This window comes from Hyla sarda, chromosome 3, assembly GCF_029499605.1.
Source record: "Hyla sarda isolate aHylSar1 chromosome 3, aHylSar1.hap1, whole genome shotgun sequence".
NCBI lineage: Eukaryota > Metazoa > Chordata > Amphibia > Anura > Hylidae > Hyla > Hyla sarda.
This window is the reverse complement of record NC_079191.1, coordinates 384,649,915-384,669,487: the sequence shown is the minus strand read 5'-3', so window position 1 is coordinate 384,669,487 and position 19,573 is coordinate 384,649,915. Positions and strand designations below refer to the sequence as shown.

The following is a 19,573-nucleotide window of genomic DNA, read 5'->3' as shown; positions in this document are numbered from 1 at the left end:
AAGCGCTGGAGATTATGAAGCACTGGAGGTACAAAGCGCTGAAGGTACAAAGCACTAGTATTGCACGGCACTGATACTGATATTAATAGTCACTAGTGTCACTGGATACTTAACGGTAAAGCTTGCTTCAGTGTGTACTGGTCTTCAATATATTTATTTTATTGTCTGGATTTATGGTTTTGAGTCAGAACCACGAGGAGCAGAGCACTCTTTATTGGACTTTAAGCCCAGTGTACAGTGCCGACCTTTGGGATTACTTTTCTTCTGGTCTTCAATATAAATGCTGTTCCAGTCACAATCCAGGACATTTATAAGGCAAAAAATCCATCCTCTGCAGCTTTGTAAGAACAATGTTTAGATGGAACAGGTTAAAAAACATCAAAATAAAAGGGCAAATGCGTTTCGGGGTGTGGACAATGTGTTCTAACCCCTTCCTCAGTGGCTATGAATGATGTCTTCAGATAACAGGTCACTTATATAGGAGTATATCTGATTGCTCAGCTGGGAGGAAGACTTAATGAGTTACAAAAAAGCTTTGTACCTTCAGCGCTTTCTATCTCCAGTTCTTCGCAATCACCAGCCGGGGATCGATCAGCTGACTGGTGACGTCGACATTGCCGAGACTCACCATCCACGTTTTGAGCTGAGGACCGATCATTGTAACCGGACACTGTCTGCATTGAAACAGCTTGCATACAGTATCAGGAACCATCGCAGCTGACCAGCTAACATCAGCGGAACCATCGCAGCTGACCGGCTAACATCAGCCATACTTTGTGTTTTACCGTGGAATGTTACATGACTCAGCACTTTCCAGTGCTGGACTAAGACCGCTCCATTGGCTGACCCACGCACACCCGCCCCCTACCATTGGTTCCTGGGGGGGGGGGGGGGGGCTGCGGTTGGTGTGTGCATGTCACGTGACCACAAATATGCTGTCTCAAACACCGTTCCCTTCAGTGTCAGTTGGGCTACCACAGCAAGAGGATGTCTTCTGCTGTGATAGCCGAAGCGCTGTGGCTGCAATGAAATTCACATTGCGACTGTAATGTAATTGATTCCCCACTATTGGGACACTGTGCCCGCAGCGGGATCTGTATGAGATGCCAGCCACTGCACTCAGCTTATGACACTTGCTCACTTGCTGGTGCACGGTCCCCATAACGTGAAATGAATGTAATGTCAGCCGCAGAGCTGAGACCCCCCCCCCCCCCCGCGGGCACACGGTCCCCATAGTGGGAAATCAATTGCACTACAGCCGCAGCGCGAAGAACATTGCAGCCGCAGTGCTATCACAGCAGGAGAGATCCTCTCGCTGTAGTAGCCAAACTCACACTGAAGGGAACGGTGTTTGAGACAGCATATTTGTGGTCACGTGACACGCGAACGGGCAGGCCAGTCCATAGCATTAATGCCTTCCTCTTGCAGGAACTGCTGACACACTCCAGCCTAATGAGGTCTAGCATTGCCTTGCATTAGGAGGAACCCAGGGCCAACCACACCAGCATATGGTCTCACAAGGGGTCTGAGGATCTCATCTCGGTACCTAATGGCAGTCAGGCTACCTCTGGCAAGCACATGGAGGGCTGTGCAGCCCCCAAAGAAATGCCACCCCACACCATTATTGACCCTTCGCCAAACCGGTCATGCTGGAGGATGTTGCAGGCAGCAGAACGTTCTCCACGGCGTCTCCAGACTCTGTCACGTCTGTCACATGTGCTCAGTGTGAACCCGCTTTCATATGTGAAGAGCACAGGACACCAGTGGGGAATTTGCCAATCTTGGTGTTCTCTGGCAAATGCCAAACGTCCTGCACAGTGTTGGGCTGTAAGCACAACCCCCACCTGTGGACGTTGGGCCCTCATACCACCCTTATGGAGTCTGTTTCTGACCGTTTGAGTGGACACATGCACATTTGTGGCCTGCTGGAGGTCATTTTGCAGGGCTCTGATAGTGCTCCTCCTGCTCCTCCTTGCACAAAGGCGGAGGTAGTGGTCCTGCTGGTGGGTTGTTGCCCTCCTACGGCCTCCTCCATATCTCCTGATGTACTGGCCTGACTCCTGGTAGCGCCTCCATGCTCTGGTCATTACGCTGACAGACAAAATTAACCCAAGAAGAAACAAAGGAGCTATTCACACACAGTTCTATGCAAAATTAGACTAATTTTATTGGTGCATAATGCGAACATACATAAAGATAAAAATATTTTAAAAATCAAGGAGGAATCACAACAATATAGGCGGCAGCCTGGGACATTTCATATATGCATGTGAAAAAAATGATAAGTACATCAATGGTGCGGTTGGTATAAATCGTATGTAAAGTGGGGCTATAGCAGTTTATATTGCACTACAAGCATATATATATATAGGTAAATAGATTAGGAGTATATATTATATGCAGGTAGATGTAATCAATACTATATACAAATAAAGTGCTGCAAGTGCACAAAAGGTGCAAGAACTGCTACAATAGAGAGAAGCCAAACAGAATAATAATACCAACCGCACTAGAAATGATAGTCCAAGGTCCCCGGATACTGCCACCCCAACAGACAAAGCAAACCTTCTTGCCACAGCTCGCATTGATGTGCCATCCTGGATGAGCTTTACTACCTGAACCACTTGTGTGGGTTGTAGACTCCGTCTTATACTACCACTAGACTGAAAGCACTGCAGGCATTCAAAAGTGACCAAAACATCAGCCAGGAAGCATAGGAACTGAGAAGGGGTCTGTGGTCACCACCTGAAGAATCACTGGAGGTGTCTTGCTAATTGTCTATAATTTCCACCTGTTGTCTGTTCCATTTGCACAACAGTATGTGAAATTGATTGTCAATCAGTGTTGTTTCCTGAGTGGACAGTGTGATTTCACAGAAGTGTGATTGACATGGAGTTACATTGTGTTGTTTAAGTGTTCCCTTTATATTTTTCAGCAGTGTATATATGTAGGTACATATACATATATATTGTTGCGATAGGCATTGCTCTACTTATTTTTTCCTTCACTGTAAGGATACTTATACATGCGGCTATGGTTTCTAAAGTCAATGAGAGCCAAGCTCTAGAAAACAAGCATGGCCACTACACAATATATGAAGCGATCTGTTTCTGTATGTAGGCATCTTAGCTTTAGCAAACAACCCCTACAATATGTATGATGCTATACATTTTATAGGGACTGTGTTGGTAAGGCAGCTCAGTCTTATTCACTTGAAATAGTAAAGAAACAAAAACATGATGTGGCCCTTTTAATAATGTGATGGACAAGGGATACTGAGAATTGGACTGCCCACAATGTAATATTGATGGTTTATATTAAAGGGGTATTTCAGGCCAAAACTTTTTTTTATATATCAACTGGCTCCGGAAAGTTAAACAGATTTGTAAATTACTTCAATTAAAAAATCCTAATCTTTCCAATAGTTATTAGCTTCTGAAGTTGAGTTGTTGTTTTCTGTCTAACTGCTCTCTGATGACTCACGCCCCGGGAGCTGTGCAGTTCCTATGGGGATATTCTCCCATCATGCACAGTTCCCGGGACGTGACATCATCATTGAGCAGTTAGACAGAAAACTTCAGAAGCTAATAACTATTGGAAGGATTAAGATTTTTTAATAGAAGTAATTTACAAATCTGTTTAACTTTCCGGAGCCAGTTGATATATATAAAAAAAGGTTTTGCCTATAATACCCCTTTAAGTATATGTCATCGGCATCAAAGTCCTGGTAAACACCTTTAAAGCTCAGCAAGATAACAGGGGTGTAAATGAGCCCATGGCTAGATGGGGCTAGTCATCAGAATTCCAGACAATACCTTTTGTATCTCTCTAGCCCTTTCCAGCATTGAGATACAGGGCCCAGAGGGCGTTTCCCAGCATGGCAGGAGCCCAGGTAAGTTTGGCCTATGTCCCCTTTATCTAGTGGCTGTCAATGGAATGGGGTAGGCTGATGCAAGCGGGCCATGCGGCAGTGATAAGAGGACATGGGCTGTACTTACCTGGGTTCTTAGGCTAGCTTCACACTGCGGAATCTCCGGGCAGACAATTTCTGCCTGGAGATTCCGAGTGCGGCCAGCGTCGACTGAATCAGGCCAATAGACTGCAATGTATTCCGCCAGTATTTCCACCTGAAGAATGAGCAACGCCATTCTTCAGGCGAAAATTTTCAAGCGGATTTTCTGTTCACAAATTCCACTTCACAAATTCCAAAGTGTGAATTTGTGAACGGAAACCCATTCACAACACTATACATTTTAGCAAGCGGAATTTCTGCCTGCGATTTCAAAACGGAATTGCAGTTGGAAAATCCGTAGTGTGAACCTAGCCTTACTGTGCTAGGGAACGCTCTCTGGGCACTTGAGCCTCATTTGCATAATAAAAAATATCTCTTTCTGAAAAGGACCATGGATATAAAAAGAAACGAATCCTGACTAGTCCTATCTGACCATGTTTTTTCTGCTGACAGGTCTGGTCCGCTTTAGGGGATCTATGTTCATATTTTCATTCATTTTTGCACATTATTATGAGGGCTACTGTATATTCTTGCTGGCCAGGGGATTTACAATGTATACCTCCTGCCGAGCATGAGCTGTACCCGCAGTTCTATAGCTGTGGGCACAGCTCAGTCCCACTATACAACCGACGGAGGTAAGCAGTGATGCGAAGTGGTACCCTAGCAGTGAAAAACTGACACAGGGTAAAAAAAAAAAGGCTTTTCCACACCGAAGTAAAATTGGCAGAAGAAACGCCACAAAAAAATGTAAAAACGCTGCAAAAACCAGTTTCAGTTTTTGTGGCATTTTTTCCAGTCGAAGGGGGAGATTTATCATAACCTGTCCAGAGGAAAAGTTGCTGAGCTGCCAATAGCAACCAATCAGATCGCTTCTTTCATTTTCAAAGAGGCCTGTGAAAAATGAAAGAAGCGATCTAATTGGTTGCTATTGGCAACTGTACCACTCTTTCTTTACACTGGTTTTCAGAAATCTCCCCCAAACGTACGTTCACACGAGTGGACCCACAGCGTATTTTACTCAGAAGGACCGCTGCATGGTGGCTTTACATGTGCCTGCTCAGAGCCAAAATGCGCTGCTACGAGCAGACACTCTGCTATGTGCGTGTTGCCGCGCATGCGCAGTGTATTTGCACACATCCCGACCACTCCCCCCTGCTCTATGAGCTGCCACAATGTCCAAGTATACTGCGCATGCGCGCTGCGACTTGCACATCTCACTGTGTCTGCTCCTAGCTGCATATTGCTGCTCCAAGCAGGCACCTGTAAAGCCACCATGCAGGGGTCCTTTAGCGGCGGATCTGCATCGTAAAGTACGCTGTGGGTCCGCTCGTGTGAATGTACCCAAAAGCTCCCCCCAAAAAACCTGTGTGGAAACCTAGCCTAATAGAAAAAGCAATGAAATAGGGATAAAGCTCAGTGTTTGGAATGATATCAAATAGATGTAAACTAAATAGCAGTGTTTTCCAACCAGGGTTCCTCCAGCTGTTGCAAAACTACAACTCCCAGCATGCCCGGACAGCCGAAGGCACCCTGGTTGGGAAACACTGGTGATGTAATACTTATAGTGATGCTTAGAGATTCAAAACAATGATACTGGGCACCTGAATCTTGTAGCCAGAAGGATGCTGTTAGCATATCAGCTAAACTGTATGTATTATTTACATCTACTGTATATGTAATTGCTGTTTTCGTTCTGAAGGAACAAAAGGGTATAGAGAATAAACATCAGTTCATGTATATTTGAGTAGACATAGTTGCTTGGTTCCACCTGTAGATGGCAGCATTGTTACCTGCAGTCACGATGGAAAGCATTTGCCGGTCTAGAAATCACAGATGCACACACAGATGTGTTTCAGGTATTTCTTTCCACATATCAGGCTGTCACACTTAGGCTCAGTTTACACTTACGGTAATAGAGACGCCTTTTTTGTGTCTGTATTACAGCCGCAAGTCCCAGCCCGATCACCATGTGTGAATTCACCCTTATAGGCATTGTTTTCCAAACAGTCTGCCTCCAGCTGTTGCAAAACTACAACTCCCAGCACTCGGCTCCAACACTAGGACGGGGAACGCTGCCACTACGGCGCACGGTAATAGACTCCTGACCATAGCGCCTGCACTTTGAAACCTCCGGCGTCTATGTTCCTCTACTATGAAAGAGAATAAATGGGAACAGCTTTGATTCGCCTGGAAGGATACTGTGACGCGTGCTGGTCTAAGGGGTCCATTGATCTCTAATATATATTTTTATATATTTTTATTAACTTGGGGTCCACTGACCCACGTTTAATACATATTGCTATACCGCATTTATTTCCATATATGCATTTATTCATATACATAGCGACATAATGTGTGCTACTTCTAGCCCCCTCTAATTCCCTGAGGAAGTAGGAAACGCGTCGGGACTGGGGTTTCCTGTATTATTACTTTTGTGTAGCGTCATCAATTTTTTGGTAACAATACAGTGTTGCATGAGCTTTGAATTTTATACCATGCATACACTGGGTTTGGCTATGTTAAAAGTCCTGGACAGCGTGTGAATTGCGTGCCTATATCAGCTAACAGGATCTATAGGATTGACTTTAATATAAATATAATTAAGTACCACTTGGTTAGCGGGTCAGTGGAACTAATAGTCCCAGGTGGACTGTGAAGGAATATTTTATGCTGAGTTTTTTTTGCTATAATTTTGATTGGTTTCCACATGTAGTTTAAGGGTGGATTTTATTAATGGTAACAGTAAAAGTTAAGTTTTAAGCACCTTGTGTTTTTCGGTTGGGATAATTTATGTTTTAGTGCAGATGACTATTAATATTATTGCAGAAATGTTATGGGGCCACTGTGAGCCCTATTTCTGGCTCTGGCATCAGAGCCTTCTCCTTCCAAGAAGGATGCCAGATAAGTTCCCTTTCCCACACTAAGGCGTCTGGCAGCTCGGTTTACCATACACATCAGCCATTGTGCAGTAGATGTTTTTAGCATGTAAACAGCAGGTACACAGTGTCCATACCCTTAGGCCAGGTTCAAATGGGCGAACAATGTGTTGAATGTCCGCACATTCCGTACATTTGACTAATCTGGCGAGCGCTCAGACCGCTTGGAAATTCGCAATGCGACGGCAATGCATTTCCTTGCAGTGTCGGCAGAAAGAATAGATGAGTGTCTATGGGGGAGATTTATCAAAACCTGTGCAGAGGAAGAGTGGTGCAGTTGCCCATAGCAACCAATCAGATTGCTTCTTTCATTTTCCACAGGCCTCTTTAGAGGCCTGTGGAAAATGAAAGACGCAATCTGATTGGTTGCTATGGGCAACTGCACCACTCTTCCTCTGCACAGGTTTTGATAAATCTCCCCCTATATATATATATATATATATATATATATATATAATATATATATAAAACGAAAGGGCAACAGCACTCCCATAAGGTGAAAAAAATGTGGGTCTTTATTCACACAAACATGGTGGCATATATATATATATATATATATATTTCAAAACATTTGGCACGGAATTTCTGTGTGAACAGCTCCACAGAATCCCAATCCAATGGGACTCTGCTGCTGCGGAATGTCCATGTGGAATATTTCGTGCAGACACTCCACAGAAGTTCTACATGTGTGAACATACCCTTATAGTATTGTCTAGATTTATATCCAACACCAATTTGGGATACATACTCATCGTCCTCACTGACCTCTACATTTTGTATCTGTATTATAGTTCAGTTCTTCTGGCTGAGAATCTCTTGAGTCCCCTCAATGCTCAGTTACTCATGGGGTTCATTAAGTTTGGGAAAGTACTGAAGAGCCTTCCTGTGAACCCTTCTACCTCCTTCATGACTCCACAGCAAGTCCTCCACTTGTAAGTAACATGATGTTATTATCCTTACAGTAAAGCATTAGGTGTGCATGCTTACATGGTGACTAACCTTTCAAAAACTTTGCACATTTCACAAGCAAATATAAGAAACTTAGTAATTTTTATCAGAGAAAATGTGTTTATTTTCTCTCCTATTCCATTGACGTAAATGGGCCAAGTTGTAATACCACACATAACCTGAGAACAGGGGTGGCACTGTTTTTGGATAACCCCTGTGGTACATCCAATTTTTCATTCTCGCTGCTATGTGGTAGCGGGCTACAGGTAGGTACGGTATATCCCTGCTTACTACTGCCCTGATGTGCTGGGCTAGGGACTTTATATCTTTACTGAATACTCAAATAGACAAATGGAAACAAAGTATCACACATAGAAATCACTTAAATGGAACATGTCATCAGTTTTATGCTGCTCAAACTGCGTTGCAGGTATCGCCAGTCCGGGACACTATGAATTACTCTGAGATACTCGGGGGTTTTAGAGCAATCATAGTTCAAAAATACCTCTGGGACCTGGGTAACTAGTCCTCGGAATAATGCAATACAGAAATTTAGGTGCACTACTGTGGTAGATGTATACAATGACATTGGCTATCCCTCAACACTGATGTTAAAATGGAGACATTTATATGAAGGACACACCAGAGCGCGCACACCAACGCCAAGGTTTCTTGGGGTTGAGCACCTCAAGCCATTTGAGACCACGTTTTTTGTTGTTGTTTAACTAGTCCTCGGGACAGATCCCTGCCAGCCAGCTTGAGTGACACGTCTTTTCCTAGCCGGGAGCAGCCACCAAGACCCGCCCTGAAGGCTGTCCGAGAACTATGATTGCTCCTAAACGCCAGAGCCTCTCAGAGTAATTCATAGGGTCCTAGACTGGCATTGCCTGCACCAGTTTTTTGCTGCACACATTTTTTGCAGCATAAAACGGGTTGCCTTTAACAGAAATAATAATTTATAAATTCCACTCATGCAAAACCTCTTTAGGATACGTTCACACATAGAGGATCCTGCGCAGATTTGATGCGCAGGATTTGTAACTGCCGATTAGAAGCTGTGCTCAGTCATTTAGTTTACATTGAAATCCCGTGCATCAAATCTGCGTACGTGTGACTGTACCCTTAAAAGGATATTCCAGGGTTTTTTTCTTCTTCAGGCTTTGTGCCCATGATGGCAAGTTACAATACTGTGTAATACACCTCTATTGCCTCCGTGCACTGCTTTGTCCCATATTCATGCACAGGACCCTCATCCGGAAGTCTTTTTATTATACTGTGTCTACCTTTCCCAGCATTCCATTTGGCCAGAGAACAATTTGTTACATTGTCATCAGGGGGCATAGCTATGCTGCAGTGGGTGGGAGTGCAGCATTACTTCAGTAAATCCCTTCTACCCTGTATCTGCCCACCCACTGCAGCATAGCCACGCCCTCTGGAGACCATGTGACTAAGACATATTGCCTCTGTGCGCATGAAATGCTGGGAAACGTCAGAGACTTGCACTACAGCGCTTTCAGGAGTGGGTCATGTGGATGAAGACAGGACAAACAGGCACACGGAAGTAATAAAAGCATATTACACAGTATTATAACTTGGCATAATGGGCTCAAAGGCTAAAGAAAAAATCATTCTGGAATACCCCTTTAAAGGGGTGGTCCAGTATTAGAAAAATGCTGCTTCTTCTTTTTTTTTTTTTTTTTTTCCAAAAACAGCACCACTCCTGACCACAGGAAATACAGTGTAAAAGTGAATCTTCTTTATTGTAGGATCATATAATGTGCATCACATACAGGTGTAACGCTGACGCATTTCGGATCAGAAGTGATTCTTAACCATGGCCATGATCCGAAACGCGTCGGCGTTACACCTGTATGTGATGTACATTATATGATCCTACAATAATGAAGACCCATATTTGCACCATATTTCCTGCTGGACATTCCTTCATGCTTTGCATGCATCTTGGAGCAGGGAACGCTACCGCCCAGTCCGTGCACAGGTGCGGTGAGGGTAGTGATTATAGCCGTCTGTTTCTGCCATTGTGCACTCCTGTCCACAAGTTGGGGCTCATCTTCATTGATGTGAAGGGGACTCAGCTGCCATACTGCATACAACCTGTGGACAGGAGTGGTGCTGTTTTTACAAAAAAAAAAAGAAGCAGCGTTTTTCTATTACTAGGCAATCCCTTTATCGCTAGTTGTGTGGAGTGCAGATACTTAAAAATTCCTAGCATACTCTATGACCAGTTTCACATGAATGTATGGGAATACATCTGTAATATGGATCTGTAATATGGATGTATTTTAGATGAAATACTATCAGCATGTTATCAGTATTGCTTTAGTATTGCATCTATATTATTTCCCTAACTCTTTATTACATGTGATATGATGTGTGATAAGATGCTGCAGAGCCAACTCAGGGCCATTATCTGCCAGAAATATCTGTAATTTCAGCGAGTTAGTCGTATACGTTATTTGACGCCTTTGTTGGCAAACACGAATTTAGTGAACAGCTAAAATCCCCAAAGAGGCATGAGAAAGGGCATTTCAGGATACAGCGTATTTTCTGCAGTTTGTATAAAAATGTGTTATTTATTTAATTTTTTCCCCCACATATTAGTATATCTTTTTTTCTGTGCTAAGGCTAAGTTTCCAAACATGTTTTTTTTTTTTTCTGGCATTTTTGGAAAACTGTCAGCAGTTTTTGATCCAAAGTCAGAAGTGGATCCAGCAGGAAGGAGAAGTATAAGTTATTTCCCATTCCTTTTGAATACACTTCTGGCTTTGGCTCAAAAACCACAGTTTTCCCCCAAAAATGCCTAATATTTTTTGCAAGGGAGGTAAGCTGCCACTGGTTGATAACTGAGTAACCTAATTAAACAGGCTGACTTTCAACCTGCTGTTTTTAATAATAGTAATTAGAGTATATCTATTAAATTATTTCCTTTAGAAAACTGTCAGCCTGTTCACCCACACTAAACCCAATACACTAGGTTATAGTGTGGGTGAAAAGGAGTGAAACGAGGGCTCGCTTACTTAAATATGTCCAGTAGGTCCTGAGTAGAGATGAGCGAGCCGAATCCGGTGAACCCGGCTTCAACCCAAACTTTTGGATTTTTCACTTTTTAATAGCACAAATAAAACAGAAATAATTTTTTTTTTTGGGCGGGCGGAACAAGCAGGGCAGGCAGGGGCATTGAGATGACGTAGGGAAAGCAGCATATCACATGATAACCCAGGTCTATCATGTGATTTGCTGCTTACTGTGTCAATCAATCACAAAGGCCAATAGGACACAGATGAAAGGCCAGTGATGTCACCCACAGCGTTCAGAGCGCTTAGAACTTCTGCAGAGAGGAGACAGGGAGAGAGAGACAGACATAGTGGTTAGAAAGATAGGTTAGTTCAGCCCCCTCCCCCCCCCCCCCCCTATATGAAGGGGCAGCCATTACAATTCTGTATCTTGCTACCAGCTCTCCCATCTAATTCTTTGCTGAGGCAGCAACCAACAGAGAACTCAGTGCAAGTGTTCAGCATCTGGAAGGCCACAAAGCTACTGTCTCTCCAGTAAGTCTCAAGACTATGTCTGCTGTCTCTGAAACTAGTCAAGTCCTGCACATAGGCAAGTCAAGTCTAATTGCAAGTCAAAGTCAAGTTTATTACAAGTATTGGTCAAGCAGGCAGCAAGGTCCTCTGGGTCCTGGCCACCTCTCTGGGAAATCTGGCCTTAGCTGTGAAGATAATTACACCTGTCTTCTACTCAGTAAAGCCTCTGTTTGACCCGAACTGGTTGTGGACTCTTTATTCACTACCAGCCCATGGGATAGCGAAAAATCCAGGCGTGTGGTGTTCTGGAGCCCAAAAACCACCCTGGCGTCACGAACACATAGGGGTTAATACCATCCGTCCCCCGGGGTTAATCACATCTGATCCCACCAACCTACACCGCAACACCCATGGTCCCGCCATTTATTCCATAGTGTAAAAGCGTACTAGAGTGTAAAATGGTACTCTTTTACACTATGGAATAACCTACACTTTGATTGAACTTACTTTGGTGTGCTGCATTTATCCAAAGTAGATAGATAGACAGATAGATAAAACAAATTAAAAAGCAGCACAACCACAAGATGTACTGTATACTGATGAGGAATGCAAGCGGCTCCCAGTTACGGATCCAACCAGACAACCAAATACAAGAAAAAATCCAGCAGCACTCCAATATCTGTGAAATATACCTAGTGTAGTTTATTCACCCATGTCTGCAACATTTTGGCTACCCAATTGTAGCTTTTCTCAAGCCTGAGAAAGGCTACAAGTGGGTAGCCAAAACGTTGCAGACATGGGTGGATAAACTACACGATAGATAGATAGATAGATAGGTAGGTAGATAGGTAGATAGATAGGTAGATAGATAGATAGATAGGAAAAGAGAAGACTGTAGCACTCCAAAATGGTGGAAAAGCAGTGGCGTTTATTCCAGCTTAAACATCAAGGCAACGTTTTGGCTGCATGCAAGCAGCCTTTCTCAAGCTTGAGAAAGGCTGCTTGCATGCAGCCGAAACGTTGCCTTGATGTTTAAGCTGGAATAAACGCCACTGCTTTTCCACCATTTTGGAGTGCTACAGTCTTCTCTTTTCCTATATCCAAGTTGTGAATCCTGTGACCTGGGACTCCGGCTGTGTGCACCCACTATCTTCAATTTGTTCTACACAGAGTGCTGCTTCCCTATCCTATCGTAGATAGATAGATACAAATTAGAAAGAGAGACCTTGTGTGTGTGTGTGTGTGAACAGGAGTCAATCTCCATACAAGAAACCTATAGGGGCTCCTATACAGGAGATAAGGGGACATCCTTCTCACAGCCTCTGAAGGACTCATATTTTGCTGCCACAAATCCAAAGCCTTTTTTTAAGACTTATACCTGCAAATTTCTGAATTGAATAGTGTTCCTCAACCGGCTACAGTAGCCAGTGCAGTGATCTGTATCTAGCCTGTAGTTCTGTTGCATTGTATATAGTTCCACAAACACTGTCAGTACACATTGTGCAGTAATCTCAGCCAGTGAAAAATCTACACAGAATATTAGCACAGGCCAAGAGGAGGAGTTGGGTCACAGTCAGCCTTTGACGCTTGTTGCTGAGGAAGGGAAGGGGCTACAATGGCCGAGCATAGCACTGGTGGTAGTCCTGGTGAGGATTCTGGAAGGCATCATGGTGGATATGATGCGGGGGAACAAGGAGGCCACGATGACACATCAGAAGTTCTTAATGAGAGGAGTGGTGGGAATGATGAAGAGGAGGATGTCAGTGGACCTTCTGGTCCGAGCAGCTCAGGAGCAAGTGGCGGTGACACTGGTGCTGGATGCGAAGGCTTGAGAAAAAAAACATTCTAGAATAGGGGCACAGTCGGTTGTTGATGTACCTAGCTATTTATGACATCCTGTCTTTACTATGTTACCAGATACAGGAAAGCAGGCACGGTGACGCCTCTACAGGGAGAAAGTGAGGCACAGGAAGCGTCCAAATTTAGGAATTAGGCCTCTACGTCATCACCTCAAGTATCACAAAGCCTGGGTAGAAGTATACATAGTCCACCAATGCCTGCTCTCTGCTGGCTACAGATAACTCTACTTCATCACCGTCTGCTGTACGCTGGATACTACTAGTAACACCAATCCACCATCACCTACTTCCATCCCGGCCAACATGTACACAACCTATCATCCACAATAAAAGGGATAATTTTTGGGACGCTTGGAAAAATCCTTTCCATCTTCTTCACTTGCTAGACTAAGAACCTGTTGCTACTCCCAAAAAAGGGATAATTTTTGGGAGGCTTGAAAAATCCAGGCCATCTTCTCCCAACTGTCTAACAGGCCTCTTCCATAGGCAGCACATTTTTGGGATTTGCCTTATCTGTGTCTTGCCCTCCTTCTCCCCAATCCCGTCAGTTTTCCATTGGGGAATTCATGTCCTCCAGACAACAGTATTCTCCCACTCATCCTGTTGTAGTGTGCCTCAATTCCTATATGGCCAAGTTGTTGGTGGCACAGGCCCTCCCATACCATCTTGTGGACTCCATGACCTTGAGGCAACTAATGGGGTGTGCCCAGCCAAGGTGGTGTATACCTAGTCACCATTATTTTGCTGAGACAGCTGTACCCTGCATGCCACAAATGATACATGGAGTAGTACTTATAGCCAGGCCCAGGGGCAATACTTTTTCAAAAAATTGCTTTGCTCCATTTTTGTTGTCTCTGATTGCAAAATAAAAATGTATTGTGTTTGCTCTTGCAGACACCCTGCGACCAGCCAGGGCTGCTGGTCAAATTCTAATTTGTTGAGTTTGCTTTTTCAACCACCCTGCGGCCAGCCAGGGCTGCTGGCCAAAATCAAATTTATTGTGTTTGCAACCATCCTGCGACCAACCAGGGTGTCCAAATTCAAATTGGTTGCATTTGCTTTGGCAACCACTCTGCGGCCAGCCAGGGCTGCTGGCCATAATGAGTACCTAGTCGACATTTTGCTGAGACAGCCGTACCCTGCATGCCATGATTGATACGTGAAGTAGTACCCATGGCCTGGGGCAATACATTGCCAAAAACACAGTTTTGCTTGATTGCTGCTATTTCCAGCCAGGCCTGGCTGGGTCAAAATTTAACACATTTATAGCTGCAGCCAGGGCTGCTGGCCAAAATCAAATTTGTTGCATTTACAACCATCCTGCGGCCAGCCAGGGCTCCTGGCCAAAATTAGTACATAGTCACCATTATTTTGCTGAGACAGCCATACCCTGCATGGCATGATTGATACGTGGAGTAGTACCTACAGCCAGGGTAAATACTTGGCTGAAAAACTTTTGCTCCATTGCTGCTACTTCTAGCCAGGCCTGGGCTACTTGGCTGGGGCAAAATGTAACAAATTTATCGCGGTTGCTTTTGCAACCAACCTGCGGCCAGCCAGGGCTGCTGGTCAAAATCAACCATCCTGTGGCCAGCCAGGGCTGCTGGCCGAGTTAACATTTGTTGCGTTTGCTTTTGCAACCACCCTGTGGCCGGTCAGGGCTACTGGCCAAAATATAATTTACTTTTTGGCAAACCTGCTACTTCCAGCCAGACCCCATGGACTTCTGGCTTGCCAGATTGGACCATTGGCCAGAACTTGCCAAGTTTGCCATGAGTGTTCTGTCTTATCCAACCTCGAAGAGAGTGTTCAGAGCAGCAGTCGATGTGGTCACACCGAAGCGAACAAGACTGTCAGCCAGCAGCGTGGAAAAACTGACTTTTAGTAAAAGGAATCAGGCATGGATCAGTGAGAATTTAAACCTCCTGTGTCAGATGTCACTGAATAGACAGTACTACCACCACCCCTGCTGGATGTTAGTGACATCAGTCTGCCATCTCCTGCTCTATGCTAGTGACATCAGTCTGCCATCTCCTACTGTACGCTAGTGACATCAGTCTGCCATCTTCTGCTCTATGCTAGTGACATCAGTCCTCCATCTCCTGCTGTACGCTAGTGACATCAGTCCACAATCTCCTGCTGTATGTTAGTGACATCTGTTTACCATCTCCTGCTGTACGCTAGTGACATCAGTCCGCCATCTCCTGCTGTACGTTAGTGACATCAGTCCGCCATCTCATGCTGTATGTTAGTGACATCAGTCCACCATCTCCGGCTGTACGCTAGTGACATCAGTCCGCCATCTCCTACTGTACGCTAGTGACATCAGTCCGCCATCCCCTTCTGTACGTTAGTGACATCAGTCCGCCATCTCATTCTGTATGTTAGTGACATCAGTCCACCATCTTCGGCTGTACGCTAGTGATATCAGTCTGCCATCTCCTGCTGTACGCTAGTGACATCGGTCCGCCATCTCCTGCTGTACGCTAGTGACATCAGTCCGCCAACTCCTGCTGTATGTTAGTGACATCAGTCCGCCACTCATGCTGTACGTTGGTGGCATCAGTCCGCCATCTCCTGCTGTACGCTAGTGACATCAGTCTGCCATCTTATGCTGTATGTTAGTGACATCAGTCCACCATCTCCGGCTGTATGCTAGTGACATCAGTCCGCCATCTCCTACTGTACGCTAGTGACATCAGTCCGCCATCTCCTGCTGTACGTTAGTGACATCAGTCCGCCATCTCCTACTGTACGCTAGTGGCATCAGTCCGCCATCTCCTACTGTATGCTAGTGGCATCAGTCTGCCACCTCCTGCTGTACGTTAGTGACATCAGTCCGCCATCTCATGCTGTATGTTAGTGACATCAGTCCACCATCTCCGGCTGTATGCTAGTGACATCAGTCCGCCATCTCCTACTGTACGCTAGTGGCATCAGTCCGCCATCTTCTTCTGTATGTTAGTGACATCAGTCCGCCATCTCCGGCTGTATGCTAGGGACATCAGTCCGCCATCCCATGCTGTACACTAGTGACATCAGTCCGCCATCTTCTTCTGTATGTTAGTGACATCAGTCCACCATCTCCGGCTGTATGCTAGGGACATCAGTCCGATATCTCCTGCTGTATGCTAGTGACATCAGTCCGATATCTCCTGCTGTATGCTAATGACATCAGTCTGCCATCTCCTGCTGTACGCTAGTGACATCAGTCCGCCATCTCCTACTGTACGCTAGTGACATCAGTCCGCCATCTCCTGCTGTATGCTAGTGACATCAGTCCGCCATCTCCTGCTGTACGCTAGTGACATCAGTCCGCTATCTCCTGCTGTATGCTAGTGACATCAGTCCGCCATCTCCTGCTGTATGCTAGTGACATCAGTCCGCCATCTCCTGCTGTACGCTAGTGACATCAGTCCGCCATCTCCTGCTGTATGCTAGTGACATCAGTCCGCTATCTCCTGCTGTATGCTAGTGACATCAGTCCGCCATCTCCTGCTGTACGCTAGTGACATCAGTCCGCCATCTCATGCTTTTTGGCTTTTCATACAAGAGCTATTTCTTCAGTCTTCACTATTTTAGAACTCCAATTCTTTTACTACTCCCAAAAAAGGGATCTGACAGGCATCTATCGACAACCAGGGATACTATATGCTGATTTATTTAGGTGTGAATAAGCCTAAAAAATGGGTGAGCTGGAATAGTTACCAATGGTTTACCACATGTCGCCATAGGTGATTCTTAAAAACACTTCGGCTGACATTTATCATTGTAGGTGTAAGTGAAGCTCCAAATTTATTAAATGGTCGCAGAGCATTTGATAAATTTTGTGCAGGTCAAATTTTCTGAAATTTCTCTCTTCATGTACACCAAAAAGCTACGCCAGGTCTGGTGTAGTTTTAGACTATTCAGTGGCTTTGCGCCTTTCACAAAAAGGCTCAGTTCATAAAACCCTTCCATATCATGTGTATTGCCAAAATCTAATTTGTAAACCAAAAGGCGCAAAAAACCCTGCTTGCGCCTTTTTTGCGCCTTTTCTAGACACAAAAAACTGTCTGAAGACAATGACGGTCTTTAAAACTGCTTGAATACACTCCTAACAGTGTTAGACAGGGGTTTACAGCGGTTATGTAGTGTTATAAACGTATTTGGGGCCTTATTTCACTGCCGGTTCATGTGGAACTGAGCCTTACCGAACTTGCGAAGTTCAACGAGTCTGGCGAACCGAACTTTTCAAAAGTTCGCTCAACTCTAGACCTGAGATATGTCCCCCAGAAGATCCTCTGCTAAATTGTACGCAGGGTGCGGGGCTTTGCCAGCTTAATTTACATATTCATTGTCTGTTACTCCACTTCACTAGGATGTGGAGTCACAGACATGAATCAGCCCATATTTTCTGCATTTTTTTTACACTAGTCATATTCTTAGCATTAGAGCTTAAGAAGTTACTGCATGACTGCATAGGAGCCACACACACAAAATGATTGAGTATTTTTGAATTTTTTATATTATTTGTAAAGTTTGTTAACAAAAATTTATAATAAAAAAAAAATGAATACATTTGAAAGCTTAAAAACTATTCATATTTCTAAGAAGGATCTTTAAAAAATCCTAAAAAGAAATGAGCTTATCACAAGTTTTCCTGTTACTGGAAACCCCAATGATCAGCTGTGACCTATGGGAGAACTTGGCAGCATTTTCCCTGCAGCACCACCACAGGTAAATTGATGCATTACACTGAATTCAATAGACTGTCTGTGTAATGCATGGATGTGATGGGTCCTTCAGAAAAACTGGATGAGGGAACTCCATCTGATAAATCAGTATGACCTAATAGGGTATATAAAAATGCATTTTCAGAACAAGTAGTATGTTACTTACTTCATTGTAGTACTTTATTGTCAGTGTTGCAGATTGGGCTGCTAGGGCCATATGCCAGTGCCTGCATAGAGGAGTGGTCACCCAGGATCTGGAATGGGCTCTGCTGGAGGCTTGCTTTGGCCTCCTTGAGTTCTTGGTTGAAGATGCATCAGCTGAAGAAGACTGGGTACGGAAAAGATGTCAGGCACTCTCTGCTCTCATACGGCTGACCTCCATTCCTGGATGTAAGAAGCTGTTAGACATGCAAGAAAAGGTACACGATATATGTTCAGCTGTAAACATAAATATAGAAGGAAATTAGACATTGTAGACTGTATATCATGTTCTCATCTTCGTGACCGCTATTTTTCTTTTGTAATGACCAGACACCATGATCCACAAATTGCATTTTAGGCCAATAAAGTAGGTGTGTCCACAATTATTATTATTATTATTTTATTTTTTTCAAAACCTTAAAGATTTATCAAGGAAATCCACACAAAAACTGCTGGTATTACTTTTTACAATTCTTAAACCAGACCTGTCAGCAGGTTTGTAGAATATACTGTGGATCAAAAAAGTATTTAGTCAGCCACCAATTGTGCAAGTTCTCCCACTTAAGATGAGACATTGTCTGATTTTTAAAGAATTTATTTGCAAATTATGGTGGAAAATAAGTATTTGGTCACCTACAAACAAGCAAGATTTCTGGCTCTCACAGACCTGTAACTTCTTCTTTAAGAGTCTCCTCTGTCCTCCACTCGTTACCTGTATTATTGGCACCTGTTTGAACTTGTTATCAGTATAAAAGACAGCTGTCCACAACCTCAAATAGTCACACTCCAAACTCCACTATGGCCAAGACCAAAGAGCTGTCGAAGGACACCAGAAACAAAATTGTAGACCTGCACTAGGCTGGGAAGACTGAATCTGCAATAGGCAAGCAGCTTGGTGTGAAGAAATCAACTGTGGGAGCAATTATTAGAAAATGGAAGACATACAAGACCACTCATAATCTCCTTCGATCTGGGGCTCCACGCAAGATCTCACCCCATGGTGTCAAAATGATCACAAGAACAGTGAGACAAAATCCCAGATCCACACAGGGGGGAACTAGTGAATGACCTGCAGAGAGCTTTGACCAAAGTAACAAAGGCTACCATCAGTAACACACTACGCCAACAGGGACTCAAATCATTCAGTGCCAGACGTGTCCCCCTGCTTAAGCCAGTACATGTCCGGGCCCATCTGAAGTTTGCTAAAGAGCATTTGGATGATCCAGAAGAGCATTGGGAGAATGTCATATGGTCAGATGAAACCAAAGTAGAACTTTTTGGTAAAAACTCAACTCGTCATGTTTGGAGGAGAAAGAATGCTGAGTTGCATCCAAAGAGCACCATACCTACTGTG

The 19,573-nt window shown here is 44.2% G+C and overlaps 1 protein-coding gene across 7 annotated transcripts in view; it reads left to right on the top strand.

Moving 5' to 3' along the window:
- Nucleotides 1-19,573, top strand: part of LOC130362843 (uncharacterized) — a 195,681-nt gene that overhangs the window by 127,826 nt on the left and 48,282 nt on the right. For all 7 annotated transcript variants that reach the window (XM_056567917.1, XM_056567916.1, XM_056567918.1 and 4 more), the window contains 2 exons: nt 7,740-7,880; nt 18,209-18,437. In XM_056567917.1, coding sequence (XP_056423892.1) covers nt 7,740-7,880; nt 18,209-18,437 — 370 coding nt within the window. The remainder of the gene's footprint in view (nt 1-7,739; nt 7,881-18,208; nt 18,438-19,573) is intronic.